Source organism: Carex rostrata, chromosome 26, assembly GCF_964058835.1.
Source record: "Carex rostrata chromosome 26, lpCarRost1.2, whole genome shotgun sequence".
Lineage (NCBI taxonomy): Eukaryota > Viridiplantae > Streptophyta > Magnoliopsida > Poales > Cyperaceae > Carex > Carex rostrata.
In genome coordinates this window covers 4,051,077-4,069,704 of record NC_135943.1, presented here as the reverse complement: position 1 = coordinate 4,069,704, position 18,628 = coordinate 4,051,077, and the positions used below count along the sequence as shown (strand labels likewise).

The 18,628-nt window shown below is 34.7% G+C and overlaps 3 protein-coding genes across 4 annotated transcripts; all 3 read left to right on the top strand.

Annotated features, from left to right (window-relative positions):
- Positions 1-1,435: 1,435 nt before the first annotated feature.
- On the top strand, positions 1,436-5,002 carry LOC144544453 (putative disease resistance protein RGA3). Its single transcript, XM_078292962.1, has 3 exons — positions 1,436-1,901; positions 2,129-4,801; positions 4,902-5,002. The coding sequence occupies exons 1-3, from the start codon at positions 1,530-1,532 to the stop codon at positions 4,947-4,949; spliced, it is 3,093 nt and encodes a 1,030-aa protein (XP_078149088.1). The 5' UTR covers positions 1,436-1,529; the 3' UTR covers positions 4,950-5,002.
- Positions 5,003-5,526: 524 nt separating this feature from the next.
- On the top strand, positions 5,527-7,424 carry LOC144544455 (putative indole-3-pyruvate monooxygenase YUCCA11). The gene is made up of 3 exons (XM_078292965.1): positions 5,527-6,145; positions 6,399-6,521; positions 6,632-7,424. Exons 1-3 carry the CDS (start codon positions 5,951-5,953, stop codon positions 6,827-6,829), a joined length of 516 nt encoding a protein of 171 aa, XP_078149091.1. The 5' UTR covers positions 5,527-5,950; the 3' UTR covers positions 6,830-7,424.
- Positions 7,425-11,329: 3,905 nt separating this feature from the next.
- Positions 11,330-17,149, top strand: LOC144544454 (tRNA (carboxymethyluridine(34)-5-O)-methyltransferase-like). Of its 2 annotated transcripts, XM_078292964.1 has the most exons (5): positions 11,330-11,652; positions 11,770-11,915; positions 12,923-13,162; positions 15,450-16,415; positions 16,827-17,149. In XM_078292964.1, the coding sequence occupies exons 4-5, from the start codon at positions 15,466-15,468 to the stop codon at positions 16,909-16,911; spliced, it is 1,035 nt and encodes a 344-aa protein (XP_078149090.1). In that variant the 5' UTR covers positions 11,330-11,652; positions 11,770-11,915; positions 12,923-13,162; positions 15,450-15,465; the 3' UTR covers positions 16,912-17,149. The 2 variants fall into 2 exon arrangements, with proteins under 2 accessions (XP_078149090.1, XP_078149089.1); XM_078292963.1 differs by lacking the exon at positions 12,923-13,162.
- The last annotated feature ends 1,479 nt before the right edge of the window (positions 17,150-18,628 follow it).

Below are 18,628 nucleotides of genomic sequence, written 5' to 3'. Positions count from 1 at the left end.
TCAACAAATACTAATATGATGATATTGACATACATAATTAAAAGTTTTATAATAATTAAATCGACCTCACTTGGTAGCTCCTACCAAGTTAAAAAATAAATGATAATAATTAAATCTACCTAATCTACTGCCCATCAAAAGTATATATATATCCGGCACATGGCCATGGAATCTATAAAGGAGGAAAATAAAGTAAAAGCTTAAAACTTGAGAGGTAAGGAAACGGTGACGTTATAAGAATTTTGAATATGTAAAATAATGTATAAAGATAAACATATCAAATAATAAGTATGAACATATATATGAAATTTTAAAAATATATTAATATTAATAAACATAAATTGGATGAATATATATAAATATAAATATTAACATTAATAATTAACCTCAAGGAATCCAATAATTTTCCAGGATAGATCTCGTATTGGAAAATTTTGCGAAATTAGAAATTGCAATTGTCCTGTTGGAATATAATCAAAAGTCCCTCAATTAATTGGCAATATCAACTTTACCTTTCACACTCTCAACTACAGTGTTACATTTGATCACGCCGTGACTACACGTAACGTTATTGATGACGTTTAATTTTTTTTCCGGTGTTAAGCTAGTTCGTAAAAAAATTTAAAATAATTCTAAAAATAATAAAATATTGCAAAATAAATTAAAAGAAACATGGCATGACGTGAACATATCAGTTTACGTGACATGATGTGTCAATTTCGATCGACAGGAGACACATCATGTGACATGCAAATCAAGTCACATGACCGATCATGTGTGACACGCGAGTCAATGACTACTTTACTAAGGTCCATTTGTGGAAGTCATTGAACCCAATTCATACTTTTTTTTTTTTTTTTTTTTTTTCATTTTTCATTTTGTTTTATTGCAAATGCAAACAATCAATTATTAAGAGAAAAAGGAAACACATCTAGGATGAACTTAACATTGTTGTCCAATAAACACATTAAGAAGAATCTCAGATTTATTTTCTTGCTTTATTATACAGTCCAGTTGTGTTACATATAACAAAATAGTTAATTGAAGAATATAACAGTAGATTATATAAAAGTAATGTAATATATACACAATCTTTTATTTACATAGATTATATAAAAATAATATATAATATTAGATTAATTGTGGTGGAATTGTAACTAAAGGATATACACCATGTTCCAGTGGGGCGCAGCTAATAGCTGTCTTGGTAAAAATAGATTTTTTCTAACACTCATGTTAAATCTATGTGTTTTGTAATTAAAAAAAGTTCGGGATGATTTGGTATCTCAGAAACAGCAAAGACGTATTGACCCCACTCCACCAAAAGTAATCATGAAAGAAAAAGAAAAAGAAAAAGAAAAAAAAGAAAAACATTGACTATTGTTTTGTCAAGTATTCTGCATGCCACTTTCAAGAGCTCACCTTACTTTCTCCTCAGATCGTTCTGTCCTCCTCTTTACTCATTTCTCATTCTCATCACTCGGATCTAAGGTTCTTTTCCCTCTTTCCACAGAGATCGATAGAGCGAAATGGCAGGGAGTTTGATAACCTCTCTGCTCTCTCGAGCCACCAATTTGCTCCCCTCAATTACTGCCTCTGCTGAAGCTCCTTCTTCATCTTCATCAAATTCTAAAAACTCAGAAAGGGAGCGTGCTCATGCCATTGAGAACGATCTTGAGAGGTTGATGCGAACTCTGGAGCGAATCAAGGCCACGCTATATGATGCTGAAGAAAGGGAAATCAGAGACCGCTCTGTCAAGCTCTGGCTCAAGGAGCTGAAGAAGGTTGCTTATGATGCTGAGGATGTGCTCAGCGAATATCAGTATGAGGTCACACGTGTTCAAGTAGAAACAAGAAATGCTTATGAGGCTACCAGTTCTCATAAGAGAAAGCAGATAGAGGTTAGTGCCTTGTGCATAGATTAAAAGGATCTTACTTGTGATAGTGTTACTAAGTGCAATTTTTTTTCTTCTTTTCATTCGATTGGTATCCACTGTAGTTGTCACTTGTTTTATAATAATCTTTTCAAATCTAACAACAGAGTGTCAATTCATCCCTTATATATCATTTTTAGTTAAAAAGATTACAAAATTTGACATACATACCTAATAAACTTCCTTTTGGACAGCACATTGTTCCAATTCCTAATGGAACTGTAGACCGGCTTAACAAAATAAGAAATCAATTTGATGAAATAGCAAAGGATCGTGAGGCTCTCCAATTAAAGGAGAATGATGGGGTGAGGCGTCCCAACAACAAAATTTTACGGCCTCCAACTGGTCCAATGGTGGATGAGACAAACATTTTTGGCAGAGATGCTGATATACAAAAGGTCACTGATTTATTACTATCCGAAAAAGAAAAGTCATTTTCGGTCATTTCAATTGTTGGAAGAGGTGGGCTAGGAAAAACCACCATTGCTCAACTTGTCTACAATGATGAGAGGGTTTTCCGATGCTTTGATTTAAATGGATGGGTATGTGTCTCCGAAGAATTTGATGTCAGGAGACTCATCAAAGCAACCATTGAATATTTCTCCAAAACCAATTGTGGTTTAAATGAGTTGAGCCAATTACAAGAAGAGCTTGCAAAAACTGTGAAGGGAAAAACAATACTACTTGTTTTAGATGACGTGTGGAACGAGAATCATAATCTTTGGGAGTCATTCCGAGTTCCTTTTAAAGAAGCAAGGATGGTCAGAATTCTCGTGACAACAAGAAATAAAAAGGTAGCAGAGGTCATGCAAACAACAACCTGTTTTTACCCATGTATCTTGTCTGAATATTCAAGCTGGCAGTTATTTGAGCATTATGCATTTAGTGATACATGTTACACCAAACCAAAACACTTCTTAGACATGGGAAGGGAGATTATGAGAAAGTGTGGTGGGTTGCCATTGGCTGTGAAGTCAATTGCAAGTCTCCTTAGGCATGAAGCTGATGAAGAGGTTTGGAGGGAGATTCTAGAAAGTGGTCTTTGGAAAAATAAAGAATCAAAAGAAGTGATTTTCCCCGCACTTCAGATTAGCTATGCTCATCTACCTGCCCATCTTAAGCCTTGTTTTTCGTTTTGCTCAATGTATCCAAAAGATGAGACACTAATGAAAAATGATTTAATAGAGTTGTGGATCGCTCACGGGTACGTCGAGTCCCGGAGCAATAGAAAAATCAGAGAAATTGGTGCTGAATATTATAATGAGTTAAAAGGGAGGTCCTTTCTTGATGATGCATTTACAAATTCCAAAGAATGTTGTAAGTTGCATGATATAATCCATGATCTTGCTCGACTTAATTCTGAGAATGAACACAACTCGGTGGATATCAATCAGCCACTTGATATTCAAGAGAGAACTGTTTTGCGAGAAGCATACCATTTATATGTAAGAGGTTCAATTGGACATGTAAATCAAATTCCCCAACAAACTATGAAGCGTTTAAGAACTATTTTTATGGAAAGCCAAGAATGCAACAGAGATTTTGAGTACGGATATTGTACAAACTGTACAAAGGCAATTAACCAAAACTTGGAGTTGAAGGAAAATTGTCAAGATTGTTTGGGAAACGTAACCTTGTTTAACCTCAATAAATTTGAAGTGCTCAGGGTATTGGTATTGGAATCAGATAGTTTGACAAAAATTCCACACTCCATTTCAGAGTTGAAACATCTTACCTATCTAAGTATTCATTCTTTCCGTCTTAAAATGTTACCCTTATCCATTGGCCTCCTTTACAATCTACTGGTTTTCAATGTTATTTGCATGTCCCTTGAATATCTGCCTGAAAATATTGGTGATCTGGCTAGCTTACAGTTTCTAACTATTAAATCTTACCGTCTTAAAATGCTACCAAAATCACTATGTTCACTTACTAACTTACTGGAATTAGCTATTTATGGTGATTTCTTGGATTGTGATCCCAATGGTTTTGTTAATTTTCCGTCAGTAGCAACAGTTAGAGTATATTGGCAGGTTAGAACCATAGGTTGGTTAAAGGATACAAAGGACCTTAAAGGAAAGGTCTCTATTGTAAGCTTAAATAACATTAGTGATTTAGAAGATGTCAAGCGTGCTAACCTGAGAAATAAGTGCAAACTTGAGGTTTTAGAGTTACGCTGGGATCATAATTTCTTTCATGCTTTTGACAGCGAGGACTCAAAGCTGACATTAGATCTCATACCAAAATCTTTGGAGGACCAGATACTTGGAGAAGGTGAGGTACATTTGCCCTTGATAGAATGCCTCCAGCCACATCCTAAACTCAAGGTACTTCGAGTAGGAGGTTACTCTTCTCCCATAGTACCAGGATGGATGACGGATCCATTTTCATTGCAGTCAATTCAAGAACTCTGGTTAGAAAGTTGTGGCTATATTGAATCCCTTCCATTTGGCAATCTTCACACTCTCAAGTACCTCCACATTACTGAATGTTTTAGTATCCGAACTATGAAGACGGAGCAGCTGCCCTCCCAGCTTGAAACTTTGAAAATTTCAATGTGTGACCACCTGGAGTTGATTACCGGATTAAGGCATCTGGATATGTTAGAAACACTGAAAATTTCCTTTTGTATAACCCTGAAATCACTAACAATGGATGGACTGGAGTTGGTGGAATCTACTGAGCTATTTGGTGATTTCTTTCATGAAATACCACATATTAATCGGCAGAGCATGTCATCACTTACAAGGTTGGTAATTGAAAACTGTGGTTCGCTTCATTCTCTGCCTGATGGGTTGATTCCACCTTGGCCTTGTGATGTGCGCGTTCAAGGTTGTGGCTGCTCTGACTACTATAAATCAAATCAGGTTCATAATTTTATTATTATTATTTGAATATTTAGATTTAGACCACTCAACTTTTTCACTTTAATGTAACCATAAACCTTGGTAATATTTGTTCATAAAGGAAAGGATGTGCTCGTCGTCGGATCGGGTAATTCGGGTATGGAGATAGACTTTGATCTGTTTGAAGCCGGGGCAAGGACTTCAGTTGTCGTGCGCAGCATGGTATGTAGATTAATTACATGTTTTGCATGCTCTGTTTGTTGTTTAATTTCTTTACTTGTTCCTTTTTGGAGTACTGTCAGTGCTTGGGTTGAGCCGGTGGAATATTATTTTTTTTATATTTCTTAATATATACTGTCATAACATTGACTTCAATACCATGATATAAAAAAATTAGACCAAAAAAGAGGTATTTTCCATAAGATAATGTATTGGATTGTGTAATTAAACCTATATAACGCATCCTCTATTCTTTGTATCAGAATCAGAACCTGACCCGCATGAAACGTGATGAATCCATTAATTATTTGGAAAATGAACTCACCAGTCCACAATCTGTTTCAGTTCCAACCTAGTAACAAATTTAAATTGAAAATGCTCATTTGCAACCAGATTGATTCTATTGGGAGAATCTCTAATACATATTTTAGCATTAACTCGAATTAAATAGAAATAATATTGGAAATATTACTGGGTGTATATTATTGGAGATGATTAGAAATGTAACAGAGATAGTTAGAAGATGATTAGTGGAGATACTTAGCAGTAGATCATAATCAAGTCTTATAAATAAACTCAATACAAGATCATCTCTTTCTTAAATCCTGGAATTTAACATAATTGAAGCCCAATAATTACCCAAAATCCATATCCAAAATAAAAGCAAGCAAAAATATTACCTTACCAGAATTATTTGAGATGTGAATCTAACTGCAGCTGTAAGAATTAAGAAATAATGAGTCTTACATGAGCTATTGTCTGAAGCTGAAATTGTATGCAAAATAGTTAGTTATTTATTTTTAAAATCCAAAAATCTCTCATTGCATATAATATGTTATAAAATAGATCAGAAGCCAGGTCAATTAGTTACAGCAATAAACCAACATTCGGCAGGTAATGAGTGACCTTTACATTTATTCCAAATTTAACGCTCTGACGTGATGCGCGCTGATGAAGTATCTGCCAATGTCCATAGTAGACCATATTATTCTCTTTCTCTGTTATCTCAGGTTTGGCAACACTGCCAAGTACGGTCTAATGAGGCCTGATTTTGATCCCTTGTACATGTTAATGTTATCCAACACCCGTCTTCTTCCAGTTGTAGATGTCGGCACATACGACAGGATTAAGCCCAGAGAAATTCAGGTGAAGTTTTCTATATATAGAATAAGATTTAGTTAATTTCAAACTTTTTTGAAGTAGTAGTTATGTCCAAATTTAAATACTTGCTTCTGAGATAATCTGTTTGTAAGAAAATAGAAAACATAGTGTTGTGAAAAATTGACAGAAGTCTGAGGATAGCTTTGTTGTACTACTTTTTGAAAATGTATGCAATTAAAAATATCCATTTGTATTATATACAGAATGTTCTAACAGATTAAGATTCACTTGTGTACAGGTTCTACCATCTCTGACAAGCATAGAAGGAAACATGGTAACATTTTCAAACAGAAAGACGCATCACTTCGACGCAATTATCTTCGCTACAGGTTATCAAAGCACAATGTGGCAATGGCTTGAGGTACTAAAATGAATACATATATTTTGAAAAATTTGTATAATTTTTGTGGAGAAACATGAAAAATGAAGATCTTTTATTGAATTGAATCAATTGTGGTTTTTGTATGTCAGACTGATGATCCAGGATTGATCGGAGATGATAGCATGCCAAAATGTAAACACCCAGACCACTGGAAAGGGTGCAACAACCTTTACTGTGCGGGTTTTTACCGTAGAAACCTCGGTTGTTTATCAGAGGATGCTCTCCTCATAGCAAAGGACATCAGCGACGACTACATTCTCGCCAAGGCTAATGGATTTGAATCATGAGTTTTAATTCGAATTAGAGCTTGACATTATATTCCAATCTCTTCCTCCTGCACGCAGCTTGTGAGCACAAATAAAACCTGTAATGGGAATGTACCAGTAGATTAGTAATCACAATGTAATATGAAGTGTAGCTGTTTTGTTAATATTTCAACAGCGAGGGTTTGGCTTCATGCAGCGTTCAAACTATAGAATCAAAACAGCGCTCCATATGGTTGAGCTCTGCATGAAAGCAGAACTGCTCGGTAAAAAATTTTACCCAGCCATTGCGACTTGCTAGATCTTGTGCTACTACATGGCCTTGAGTTACCTTGATTACAACGGCATTGTTTTGTGTTAACGACAAGAAATTATGCAGACTCACAACCTACTAATTTAAACACAAGCACATAAAATCTTGCAGGCTCACTATCTACTGATCTGAGTGCAGTAATCCTTGGTTCTGCTTTTTTTTTTTTCCTGATTTTTTTTGTCTAATTTTGTAAAAGAGTTTAGTTGTAATATTTTAAGTACTGGTACAGGTGATGTATGTACTGGTACAAATTGATGTGTAACTGGTTTGGTCCTGATTAATAAAATATCACCTATACGCTTTCAATAAAAAAAAAATTGCGTGTTAATTATAATGACAAATGTAAATCTGGCTTGGCCCACAGTAGCGCCTGGCCGAAATTTTTGTAGTTACCATCTTTAAAAAAACAAAACCAAATAACCACTTTTATTAAAAAAAAATCATATTTATTACCAAGACTGCAGTACCAGGGTGGTACCACATTTTAAAATTGCAGACTCAACAGCGAATTTAATATGACACTAAAGTACATTAAATTGAGTCCGTAATTTAAAAATGCAGTCTTGGTAAATATGAAATTTCTGAAAAAAATTAAGTTAAATGGTTTTTTGTTTTAAATGGTAAATAAGCCTTTAAATACACGGAGAGAATAATATGAAATACACGGATATTGTTAAAATTACATTGTATCCGTATTTTATTATATGAATATCAATATTACTAATAAGGAGAAAATAATATGAAATACACGAATATTACTAACATAAAATTTAAAACTAAATCAACTTTAAACGAATACACAGATACAAATAAGGAGAAAATAATCAACAAATACGGATGTGTAATAAATTATTAATGGATATGACTAATAAATTTGCACGAATAATAAAAATATGTATTTCAGAATGATAAAATAATCATTCAATATAACAAAATTAATAAAAAGTGACCTTAAAAATAACAAAATTAGTAAAAAAAAAAATACATATATTAACAAAATTAACGGATATTACTAATAAATATGTTGACAGAAGTAAGTTCTGAATTAAGTTAATTTTATTTATTTATTTTTTGTTTTTTAGAATTAAGTTAATTTTACTAAATTCGAGAATGGAACTAAATTAAATTATGCACTGAGACAATGTTTAAATTTCTCACCCGTTCCACTTTTATGTAAGTTCTCTGTAATAAGGAAGAGGTGCCTAGGCAAGATGGTGAGTATGAGTAAGCAGAAGGATCCATATTTAGATTAAATATAACTTATGTTTTTTTTTAATTTCATATGTTTATTTTCCAGTAAAGTAGATATACTTGAAGATGCATGATCATTGTCGTAAAACTTTTGTTTGTGAATTAATATGACATTTATGAATGTTATTAATAATGGTGACACATCAACATCACTTTATCTTTCAACAAATATTAACGATGATATTGACATACATAACTAAAAGTTCATAATAATTAAATCGACCTCATGACTTGGTAGCTCCTGCCCATCAAAAGCTACAGCATAAAGAATACAATAGAATTTTTTTTAGGAGAATACATTAGAAAATTTGATACACTTGAATATGCATGAAGTTACAGAATAAAACATAAAAGCATAAAGAATACATCATAAAACATAAAGCTACAACATAAAAGTATACAGCGGAAGGATTTATGTTTAGATTAAATACTAATGTTTATTTTTAATTTTATATGTTTATTTTTTTAATGAATTTAATATGTTTGAACATATATGATTGTTACTATATTTTTGACCATGTATGTCGTGATTATTATTGTAAAACATTTATTAGCACTTGAACACATCAATACCAAAAATAATTATAGTCTGTGCTGAAGTATTTCGAAGAGCAAATTTTATGTATAGCCTTAAAAAAAAATCTTGAAATTACCCATTTTCATTCATAATATCATATTTATCCTTCTGAATTGAAACATTCTCATATTTATTGAATTTATTGTCTTTTTATTAAAAAAATATTTTGCATTTTTAAAGTTCTCATTTTTTTCTTTTATTAAAAATGAAAAATATAAAGTATGTGTAAGAGAAATGTTCAAAATGCTAATTAGTCCATTTGTTCAAAAAAAATTACCCGAAATTGTCTCAGAATTCGCCCTTTTTCGCCTCCGAAATCGCCTTCTCTTTCTCTCTTTGAATTATGGTGAATTTGAGAGAGAGGAAAGAGAAACAGAGTTTTTATAGAGCCAAAAAAAAAAAAAAAATAGCAGACCGCCCCTATTGGGCGGCTCGGTCTTGATAGTGCATGGACCGCCTCCGGCTGGGGCGGTTAGGTCTTGATAGTGGGCCGCCCCTACCAAGGGCAGTTAGGGAAATTTAAAAGAAATCGAGAGTATTTTCATTAAAAATATTTTTTTTAGAGTATTAATAAAAAATTCGGAACATTGTTGCCGTGGCAATATTCAGGTCAGCAAAAAAATACAAGTTTCTTTCAAAATTATAAAACTTAGATTTTCCACCTACCATGTGGTGCTACTTGTTTTTCAAGAATTGTTGTTTGAAAAAGGAACTATTGTATTCTTTTGTATATAGATACAAAAGATATTCCGCTCATATATATGTAGTGATGTTTTCATTGATCTAGAGAACAAAATATCAGAAAGGTTAGATTCTATATTCTGGAATCCGCTGAGGAAAAAAAGGGTATTAACTAAGTCAGTATACCAACATTTGGATTTAATTTGTCTGACACATCTCACGAAAAAGAAGGCAGGATCCATTGATTGGTTTTCGTGAACCGGTACGCACAAGTATGAGATGTGGTGATCGAATCAATGTAACTATTTTTTCATTCGTTTATTATTTTGTAAAAATATATCAATTTGTATGAGATTTTTTTTGTGCAATATATATTGGTATATTTTTTCATTGGTCTATTTTTTTTATATAAATATGTCATTTTATTTTATAATTCACTTTATTCTTTTATTACTTTTATAATATATTTATGTTGTAACGCACGGGCATATTAGTTCCTATTCAATTTTAAATTTAGTATATATTTTTTATTTGTGTTGTAAATAATTAAAAAAAAATTGTATATGCACTGACATACAAAAAACCGAGTTTATTAAAAATACCCAAATTTATAAATATTTTATTAGAAATAACCAGATGTTTGGCAAAATTATATTTTTACCCAAACCATAAGGAAATCTTACGGTTTGGATTAAAAATTCAAACTGTAAGATTTCCTTAGGGTTTGGAATTTTTTTTTTTTTTTTAGCCCAACTTTGCATCTCTGGTTAACATATCAAAACACCTTCAAAAATTATGAAAATTTACCGACATGCATTTTTGACTTCGTAGAATAAGACTGTGAAGTTTCATACAAAATCACAAAACAAATCATGAGATATCGGCTCTCAAAAATTGCCCGAACTGCTGAAAGAGTGCTTCTGAGCCCAAATTTGCACCTTTGATTAACATATCAAAACACCTTCAAAAATCATGAAAATTTACATTTGGCTTAAATAAAAAAATTTAATTAACTTAACGATCGTTCAGAAATTTTTTGACCGACTAAAACGAAACTAAAATTTCGAAATATAAATAATGTATGAAATTATGTATATTAAAATTTAGAGATTTAAAAATAAAATAAAATATAACACTAGGAATAAAATTATAATTATTCGGTAAATTAAAAACTTAGAAAATCCGCTACAATTCCTTTGAATTTTTAGAAACGAAGAAATTGATTTAATTACAACCGTGTGAATAAATAAGTAATTGAATTCCAAATAAGAGTATAATTATATGAAATTATTCGTACAATTAGATTATAGAATTTATAAAACTAGTTCATTCAAGAATTTTAGAGATTTAATGGAATATATAAAATTATATAAATTGAGAACGAATTATTCGAATCATAAATCTAAAGTTTAACATCCGGAATATTAGAACGAAATTGTAATAAATTTTACGAGACTTGATTCTAATTTTTGTAATATAAAACATCTTAAAATAATCGATTGAAACCATGTATTAAAAATCAGAATGTTTAGAACCATTTGATCTTGAACCAGCACGGATCTTGAAGCAGCCCCATTTAATACAACCCTCTCTCCTCTCCCACCCTGTCGTGCAAACCCCCACCCCACAACGCCCCCCTCTCCTCTCCCGTTCACGCGAGCCAGGGGGCTCCGCCCCGCCCCTCCCCTCTTCCGTCGCCGACGAGCCCACAACCCCCGCCCCACCCTCTCCTCTCTCTCTGTCCGTGAGACCCCACCAGCACCCCGCCCCCCCCCCCCCTCCTTTTCTGCCTCCCTCTTCCCCTCCGTTCTAAAACCCTAACCCTCATCTCTCTTGCTCACTGACCCGTGGCCCCCACCGAAATATCCCTCTCTCTTGTCCCTTCTTGGAGAAGGAAGAAAGGCACTCGAGTTCACTCTCCCTTGCGCATTTGGGTGACTTTTGCCGCTGCCTTTTCGAGTCGAACAGCCGTCCGAACTGACCCGTCTCTGTTGCATGGGGGTTTCCCTTGACTGCCTCTCGGTTGTAAGTAGGCCTTTCTCCTCTAATTTTGGTTAGTTTGGTTGTTTGCTCTCATGTGTTGAGGATTTTCCCCTCATTTCTGTTTGCCTCTAATTAAATTGCTAATTACCCGAATTGTAGAGGGCTTGTTGTGATTTTTAAGAAATCTGGTGCATTATTGTCTCGTGGTGGTGATTCGGTGATTTTGAGAAGATTGCAAGGCGAGACGACGAACTTTGGAACCAGCCGTCTTTTCGTGTCTCTGATGGATATTCAAACTCTCTCGGGTAAGTATAAAACAACCTTTTTTTTTCTGAATCTCGAGGCTTGATTGTGCCTTGTTGATTTTAATTGGTGCCGTAGCATAATCGTAGGAAGTGATTTATAATCGAGTACGGGTTGTTGATTTTCCCAACTCGATCGAATTGCCCGAATTGCTCTATCGGGATATTACTGTAGCTACAGTAAAATCGGAGAAAAAAAATGGAGAAAAATAGAAAAACAGCTAGGGTTTAATGTTAGCTCTGATACCAACAAGAAAAGTGGTTCAAAATGAATTGTATTGATTTCTTGGTTCTCTTGGGCATATATAGGCATCACAAATTACATCCGTAACCCTATACTTTCTTATAACTCTTTTTTTACCAAAATGACACTATAACTTCTATTAATGCGATACGATAAACATACATTAAATCTCAACATAAATGCATGATCAAACTGATATAGTTTCTTGGTACTGAAACCGTCCGATCCATGTCCTTCCATACATAACATTGGTAACATGGTACATTGCATCGGCAGGACAAAGTAAACCTTGCTTAAAGAAAAACTAAAACAATGGACGAGAACTGATATTCGTAACATAACCAGTGAGATGACTAAACTAGTCGTTAATATACCGAACAGATCAGAGTTTGAACTATTTACACAAAAATTCAACAACAAATCTTACAAGTGTAATAAACATAAAATACAGAGAAATTTCATTAATTAGGAACGAGTACTGATTATATTGTGCAATTGAACTTAATTTGACACAAGTCTTGCAAATTTGCACTAATATGAACAAATTTGAAGTAAAATTGAGTGAAATTTCAACCAACTTGGAACTAATCTGCAGCACTTGAACTTAAGGGCTTCAATGTTCGTATAATAGAGGAGTAACACCATTTGGTATTGTTGTTTGAGGTGACAATCAGTAGAATTAGACCGAATTAAAATCAAATCAATCACAAATACAGATCTGAAATTATTCTTCAGTAATAAACACAAATTTGTTACTCATTTGTAGCACAATGGCACAAAATCACACAAGGGAAGAGAGAAATACCAGCTGTGTGCGCACTATAATCTAGGGCTTCACTTGGTTGATCGAGAGAAGAGAAGTGTAGTGGATCGACTAGCTGACAGGATAATGAAAGAACAAACAGAAGGTTATAGTCGCAAATCATGAATCAATGGAGACGATAGATCTTCTTTGGTGAGAGAGGAGCACTGATCTTCTCCTTCCCTTCAAGAGTCCCATAGAGAGGTTGCTGTTGCTGTTCCTCTTTATTTATTTTTTTTTATTGCAGAGGAAGATGCTTTCCGAGACCCAAAAATAGATATTGAAGTCATAAAACCTAATGTAACTCAAATTTTGTGTTTAGATTCGGACCATCAGATATGCTTCGTACACGAATATTAAAGAAGACCCGTGCATTTCACCTTGGACAAAATTGGCCCGAATTCTGATCGGACGGTCCAAATAAAAAAACATAATTTGAGTTACATCAGTTACATAGGCCCGGCTAATAGATAAGAGAATTGAGATGGAAAAGGAGCCGTCCGATGGACATCAGACCATTAATATTAAATCTAAACTGTTCGATGGTCGTTGAGATTTGAGTGTTCATAAGATTCACGGAAAGAATATTGGTTATAAATTGTATGCACCAATTTTGATGCGCATCGAATGGTTTGCACTGAATATCGAATCAAATTGGTCTCAGATGATGGCCGAGAAACGGAGACTTGGTTTTCTCAAAATAAAAAAGTTAATTAATAATAACAGCAATAAGATGGGCCCGTCGGCCCAGATAATATTACGGGCCTAAAATATATGCCTTTGATATTATAGAAAGATGGTAGTTGATTTGGGCTTTTGGGCTAGAAGGGTAAGTAGCTGTACAATCAAGCTTAGGATATTTATTTTGATAGAGAGAAAAGTCTGAAAATAGTCCATGGACTATTGATTTAATTTATTCAATCAAGCTTATATATATACTTGATTTTGGTTTAATAAAGTCCTTCAAATTTTAATTTTTGATTTAATTTGGACCTTCTACTCATATTTGATTTAATTTATTCCACCTTAACTAATTTTATTTTTCTTTAAGTAGAGGTGTACTATGATAGAATTAATTATATTTTGTCTATATTTTCAATCCGATTACGACTCCTTTGAGCAATTAGTTAACTTTATGCACTTTATCAGAACTTGACTTGCTGTCCGATAAGTTTATTAGAATTAAATCAAATCATATCGTCAATTAGTTAACTTTATGCACTTTATCAGAACTTGACTTGCTGTCCGATAAGTTTATTAGAATTAAATCAAATCATATCAAATCCAAATCGAGCTTATACATTTGGCCATATCAAATCCACACATAATATTGTTGACTTTTGAAAATTATTAGACAAAAACATATAGTTCTCTATCGGAACATGAGTTCTTACCCTCTGAAATATCTTAAATTTAAGTTAATCTAAAGTCCGATCAATTTTTGTTCGGTGCCTATTTGAAATGCACAGAACTGGTATTATTTGTTTTTATATATGTGCATAAATGATTTGAATGGTTCAGATTTTCCTAAGATCAAGTCAAAGTTTGAGATAAGTTTTTTTACATAACACAACGCCTAGCTTCATTAACCTGAAACGTTTCAAGTTACATCCTAAAAATGGTTGTGGTTGTGTTGTAAACAACTGTCCCACCTGAACCCTAAATCCTAACCCCTCACCCCTCACCCCTCACCCCTCACCCCTCACCCCTCACCCCTCACCCCTCACCCCTCACCCCTCACCCCTCACCCCTAACCCCTAACCCCTAACCCCTAACCCCTAAACCCTAACCCCTCACCCCTAACCCCTAACCCCTAACCCCTAAACCCCTACCCCTAAACCCCCAAACCCGCAAACTCCCAAACCCTCAAACTCCCAAACCCCAAACCCCAAACCCTTCATTAATTAACTTTTTTTATTTTGAGAAAACCAAGTCTTCATTTCTCGGCCATCATCTGAGACCAATTTGATTCGATATTCAGTGCAAACTGTTTGATACGCATCAAAATTGGTGCATACAATTTATAACCAATATTCTTTCAGTGAATCTTATGGACACTCAAATCTCTACGACCATCGAACAGTTTAGATTTAATATTAATGGTCTGATGTCCATCGGACGGCTCCTTTTCCATCTCAATTCTCTTATCTATTAGCCGGGCCTATGTAACTGATGGTCGTAGAGATTTATTAGGGGAGTGGGTGTTGGTGCATGTGCATGCAATCAAGGTTTCAACATATAATTTTTTATAGCCTAGCTGTATGTAAAATAGGTGTTTCGGTGAACCCTGGTTAAGAGAAGAACCTTAGGTAATGGGATTTCAACATAGAATTGGGAAAGAATTATATTATTATATACAAGACCTAAACAGTTCATGAGCAATAGTAAGCTGAGGTTATGAATTATGATAAGAGTATGCATTATAATTGAGAATAAGTTACCAGCTAGGGAAGATTATCTGAAATTGTCGTTCTTTTTATTTCATTTGCAGATTCAGTGCTTTTTGTATGATACATAGATTTGCAACTAATACTAGATTCTTCAAACCCGTTTCAAGAACTATTTTCTCCATCAGCATGTCTACATCAGATGTGAATCATACCACGCCTCCTCAAGAGGAATGCATGTGCTCTTCAAGCGTGAAATTAACCCCAGAAATTGAAAAGAATTTCGTGCACCGGGTCTACAATGCAATTGCTCCTCATTTCAGCTCAACCCGCTTTGCAAAATGGCCCAAAGTAGCTGCCTTTTTGAATTCTATTAAACCCGGATCTATTATCCTCGATGCGGGTTGCGGTAATGGTAAGTACCTTGGATTGAACCCCGATTGCTTCTACATAGGCTGTGACATAAGCCCTTCCTTGATTGAAATTTGTGGGAATAGGGGGCATGAAGTGCTGGTAGCAGATGCGCTTAATTTACCATATAGGAATAATTTCGGAGATGCTGCGATTTCAATTGCTGTTTTGCACCATTTAAGCACTGAAATTAGGCGAAGGAAGGCAATAGAGGAGTTAGTGAGGGTGGTTAAAAAAGGAGGCCTTGTTTTAATCACTGTGTGGGCCGTGGAGCAAGAGGACGAATCCCTTCTTGCCAAGTGGACGCCTCTATTCACCAAGTATGATGATGAATGGGTTGACCCGGACCCGAGTACAAACCCGACCCGCAACCAATCTAGTGTACATTTAGCGAGAATACCAGAGACTGAAACTGTGTTACGAGAATTAGAGGATGAGAATAAGATATTGAATGGTGAGGTTTCCTCTGGAATTGGTGAGGGTAGTAACAGCAAACAGCAGGAGTATTTTGTGCCATGGCACCTGCCATATCATCGTGCTGAGGTCAGCGGTGCCTCAGCAGTTGCGGTGGAACATGGCTTTGCAAAAAAGGATGATAAAAGGGGAGCTGTGGTGTATAATCGGTATTATCATGTTTTCGCAGAAGGGGAACTCCAAAGGTAATAATATTAGTACATTATTTAGAGTGATCAAAGTCCAAACAGTTGATCTAAAACATTTAACATGATATCCATATGAAAATGTACATGTACATCAAATTTTAGTCTTAACTATTTTTTTAGATAAGTAGAAAATCACTTGATCTAAAAAAATAGTAAATAAATTCTAAAAAATGAAAAATTTAGTCTGCAAGTACATTTTCATATGGGGATCACGTTGAATAGTTCAAATCGACTATTTGAACTTTGAAAATGAAGATATTAATCTATGGTACAGATCAATCCGCGCTATGCATAGTACCAGAGCCTCACTGCATTATTTATTTATTAATTCTTTTGCTGAATGTCAAGATAGATATGTTCTTTCTTATTATTTATTTAACGAATGTTTCTATTTTTATTTTTTTTCAGATTGGTTTCTGGTATGAAAAATGCAACTATAGTGGACCAGTTCTATGATAAATCCAATTGGTGTATTGTTCTCAAGAAGATGTGAATCGGGATTTTTCTATGACGATGCTGTTGGCAATTGTTGTTTGCTCGAAACATCGAGGTTCTCTTTGCATTCTTGTCTTTTAACTGACTAAAATTCTGTCAGTAACTAGATTTTTTTTTTTTGGTATTTATTTTTATCATTTTATGTTGTGGTCTTCTTTGTATTTCATGTTTGGAGTGTTATGTTTGACTGAGAGATGCATCTTATCTGGAATAAAAGAAAATTTTGCACGCTTTGACAAGCTCGTAGTTATGATTCAACACCATACTAAAAAAGTTATGATAATGATGATATGCAGGTAGTCCCTTTATTCTCCTGATCTGTGGTTTTGTCAACTTTTTTTTTGGATTTAGCGAAGAAATTTGTTTTTTCATTTGGTTTTGTAAAAAACATACAAAAGAGAGTTAACCAGACAAATATTTGGTATTCAAATGTGCCTATGATATTAGCTAATATTTGTCCTTTCATTATGCATGCCTTGTGGTTATGAAGTGATCTGAGACGCTCATTTTATCGTCAAGATGTGTACAGATCATGAATAGACAATACAGATCGTTTTTATCATTAGTTTTTGTAAGCGCGATCTGTGGAAACATATGTATAACGGGTAAAAAAATGGTTAAATATTAACAAGCATTTCAGCTTGTCGCAGCCGATCAATCGAGAAAATATATAAGCCTCACGTGGTGAGGCCCACGCCCCTGCTTTGAATTAGATGTCCCTAAAGTAACTTAAATTTTGTGTTTGGCTTCATACCGTCCGATCTTCTCTTACACAATTGTTATAGAGACTCCTGACTTTGTGTATTTTACCTCGAACTCGTACGCAAGATGACATTGATAGTTTAAACAACAAACGGAGCTATGAAACAGAGCATGCAAAACATGTAAATATGTAATCTACTTACCGTGTTACGCACCACAACCGAAGTCCTTGCCCCGGCTTCAAACAGATCAAAGGCAATCTCCATACCTGAATTACCAGATCCAACGACGAGCACATCCTTCCCTTTAAATGTAGACCCGGTCCGGTATTCACTCGAGTGGATCACCATCCCTTTAAATGTTAACATCTGGCACTACCTTTGCATCAAGCTTCCCTGACGCCACCACTAGGTATCTCCCAACATAATCCTCCAAAATGTCACCATTCCTTGCCTTTAAAATCCAGTTACCGGACTTGTGGTCATACTGGGCTGACTTCACCCGGCACCCGAAATGGATCCGCAAACGGAACCGTTCTGCATAGGAGTCTAGGTACGTAGGAGATGAAGTCAGATTTGGGGATGTAGGTTGGGGTGGTCTTGGAGTGTGGCATGTGTGGGAGAGAGCAATATTGCTTGGCCAAATGCAAGCAGACACGGTCATACGACCGTTTGTGCCAGAGCGAGCCGATGCAATCGTCCCGCTCAAGAATCAGGCTGGGGACAGCTCGTTCAGCCAGGCCTGACGGGCTGGCCCCCACTATTAGCACCAGTTTGGCAGTTTGTCTTGTTGATGTTGGCCCACATTTGCTTTCTCTTCCATTCTTGTTTCACCTTTTTCCTTGTTTTGTTTTCTTAGAAAAAAAGGTAGCTAGCTTTCTGTCTCCTTTTTGTTTCCCCAAGGAACTTAATTTTATTCAGTTTTAAGCTCAATTAAATTTTATTTATAATTTAGAGATGCGCTGATAAGATATATTCGATCAGTCATATTCTATCAAACAAAATTGTGGATCA

Coding starts and splice junctions, on each gene's coding strand:
- LOC144544455 (XM_078292965.1), top strand. CDS start 5,951: ATGAAGTATCTGCCAATGTCCATAGTAGACCATATTATTCTCTTTCTC. Junction 6,146..6,398: donor TTAAGCCCAGAGAAATTCAG/GTGAAGTTTTCT, acceptor ACTTGTGTACAG/GTTCTACCATCTCTGACAAG. Junction 6,522..6,631: donor CAATGTGGCAATGGCTTGAG/GTACTAAAATGA, acceptor TTTGTATGTCAG/ACTGATGATCCAGGATTGAT.
- LOC144544453 (XM_078292962.1), top strand. CDS start 1,530: ATGGCAGGGAGTTTGATAACCTCTCTGCTCTCTCGAGCCACCAATTTG. Junction 1,902..2,128: donor ATAAGAGAAAGCAGATAGAG/GTTAGTGCCTTG, acceptor CCTTTTGGACAG/CACATTGTTCCAATTCCTAA. Junction 4,802..4,901: donor ACTACTATAAATCAAATCAG/GTTCATAATTTT, acceptor TTGTTCATAAAG/GAAAGGATGTGCTCGTCGTC.
- LOC144544454 (XM_078292963.1), top strand. CDS start 15,466: ATGATACATAGATTTGCAACTAATACTAGATTCTTCAAACCCGTTTCA. Junction 16,416..16,826: donor GCAGAAGGGGAACTCCAAAG/GTAATAATATTA, acceptor ATTTTTTTTCAG/ATTGGTTTCTGGTATGAAAA.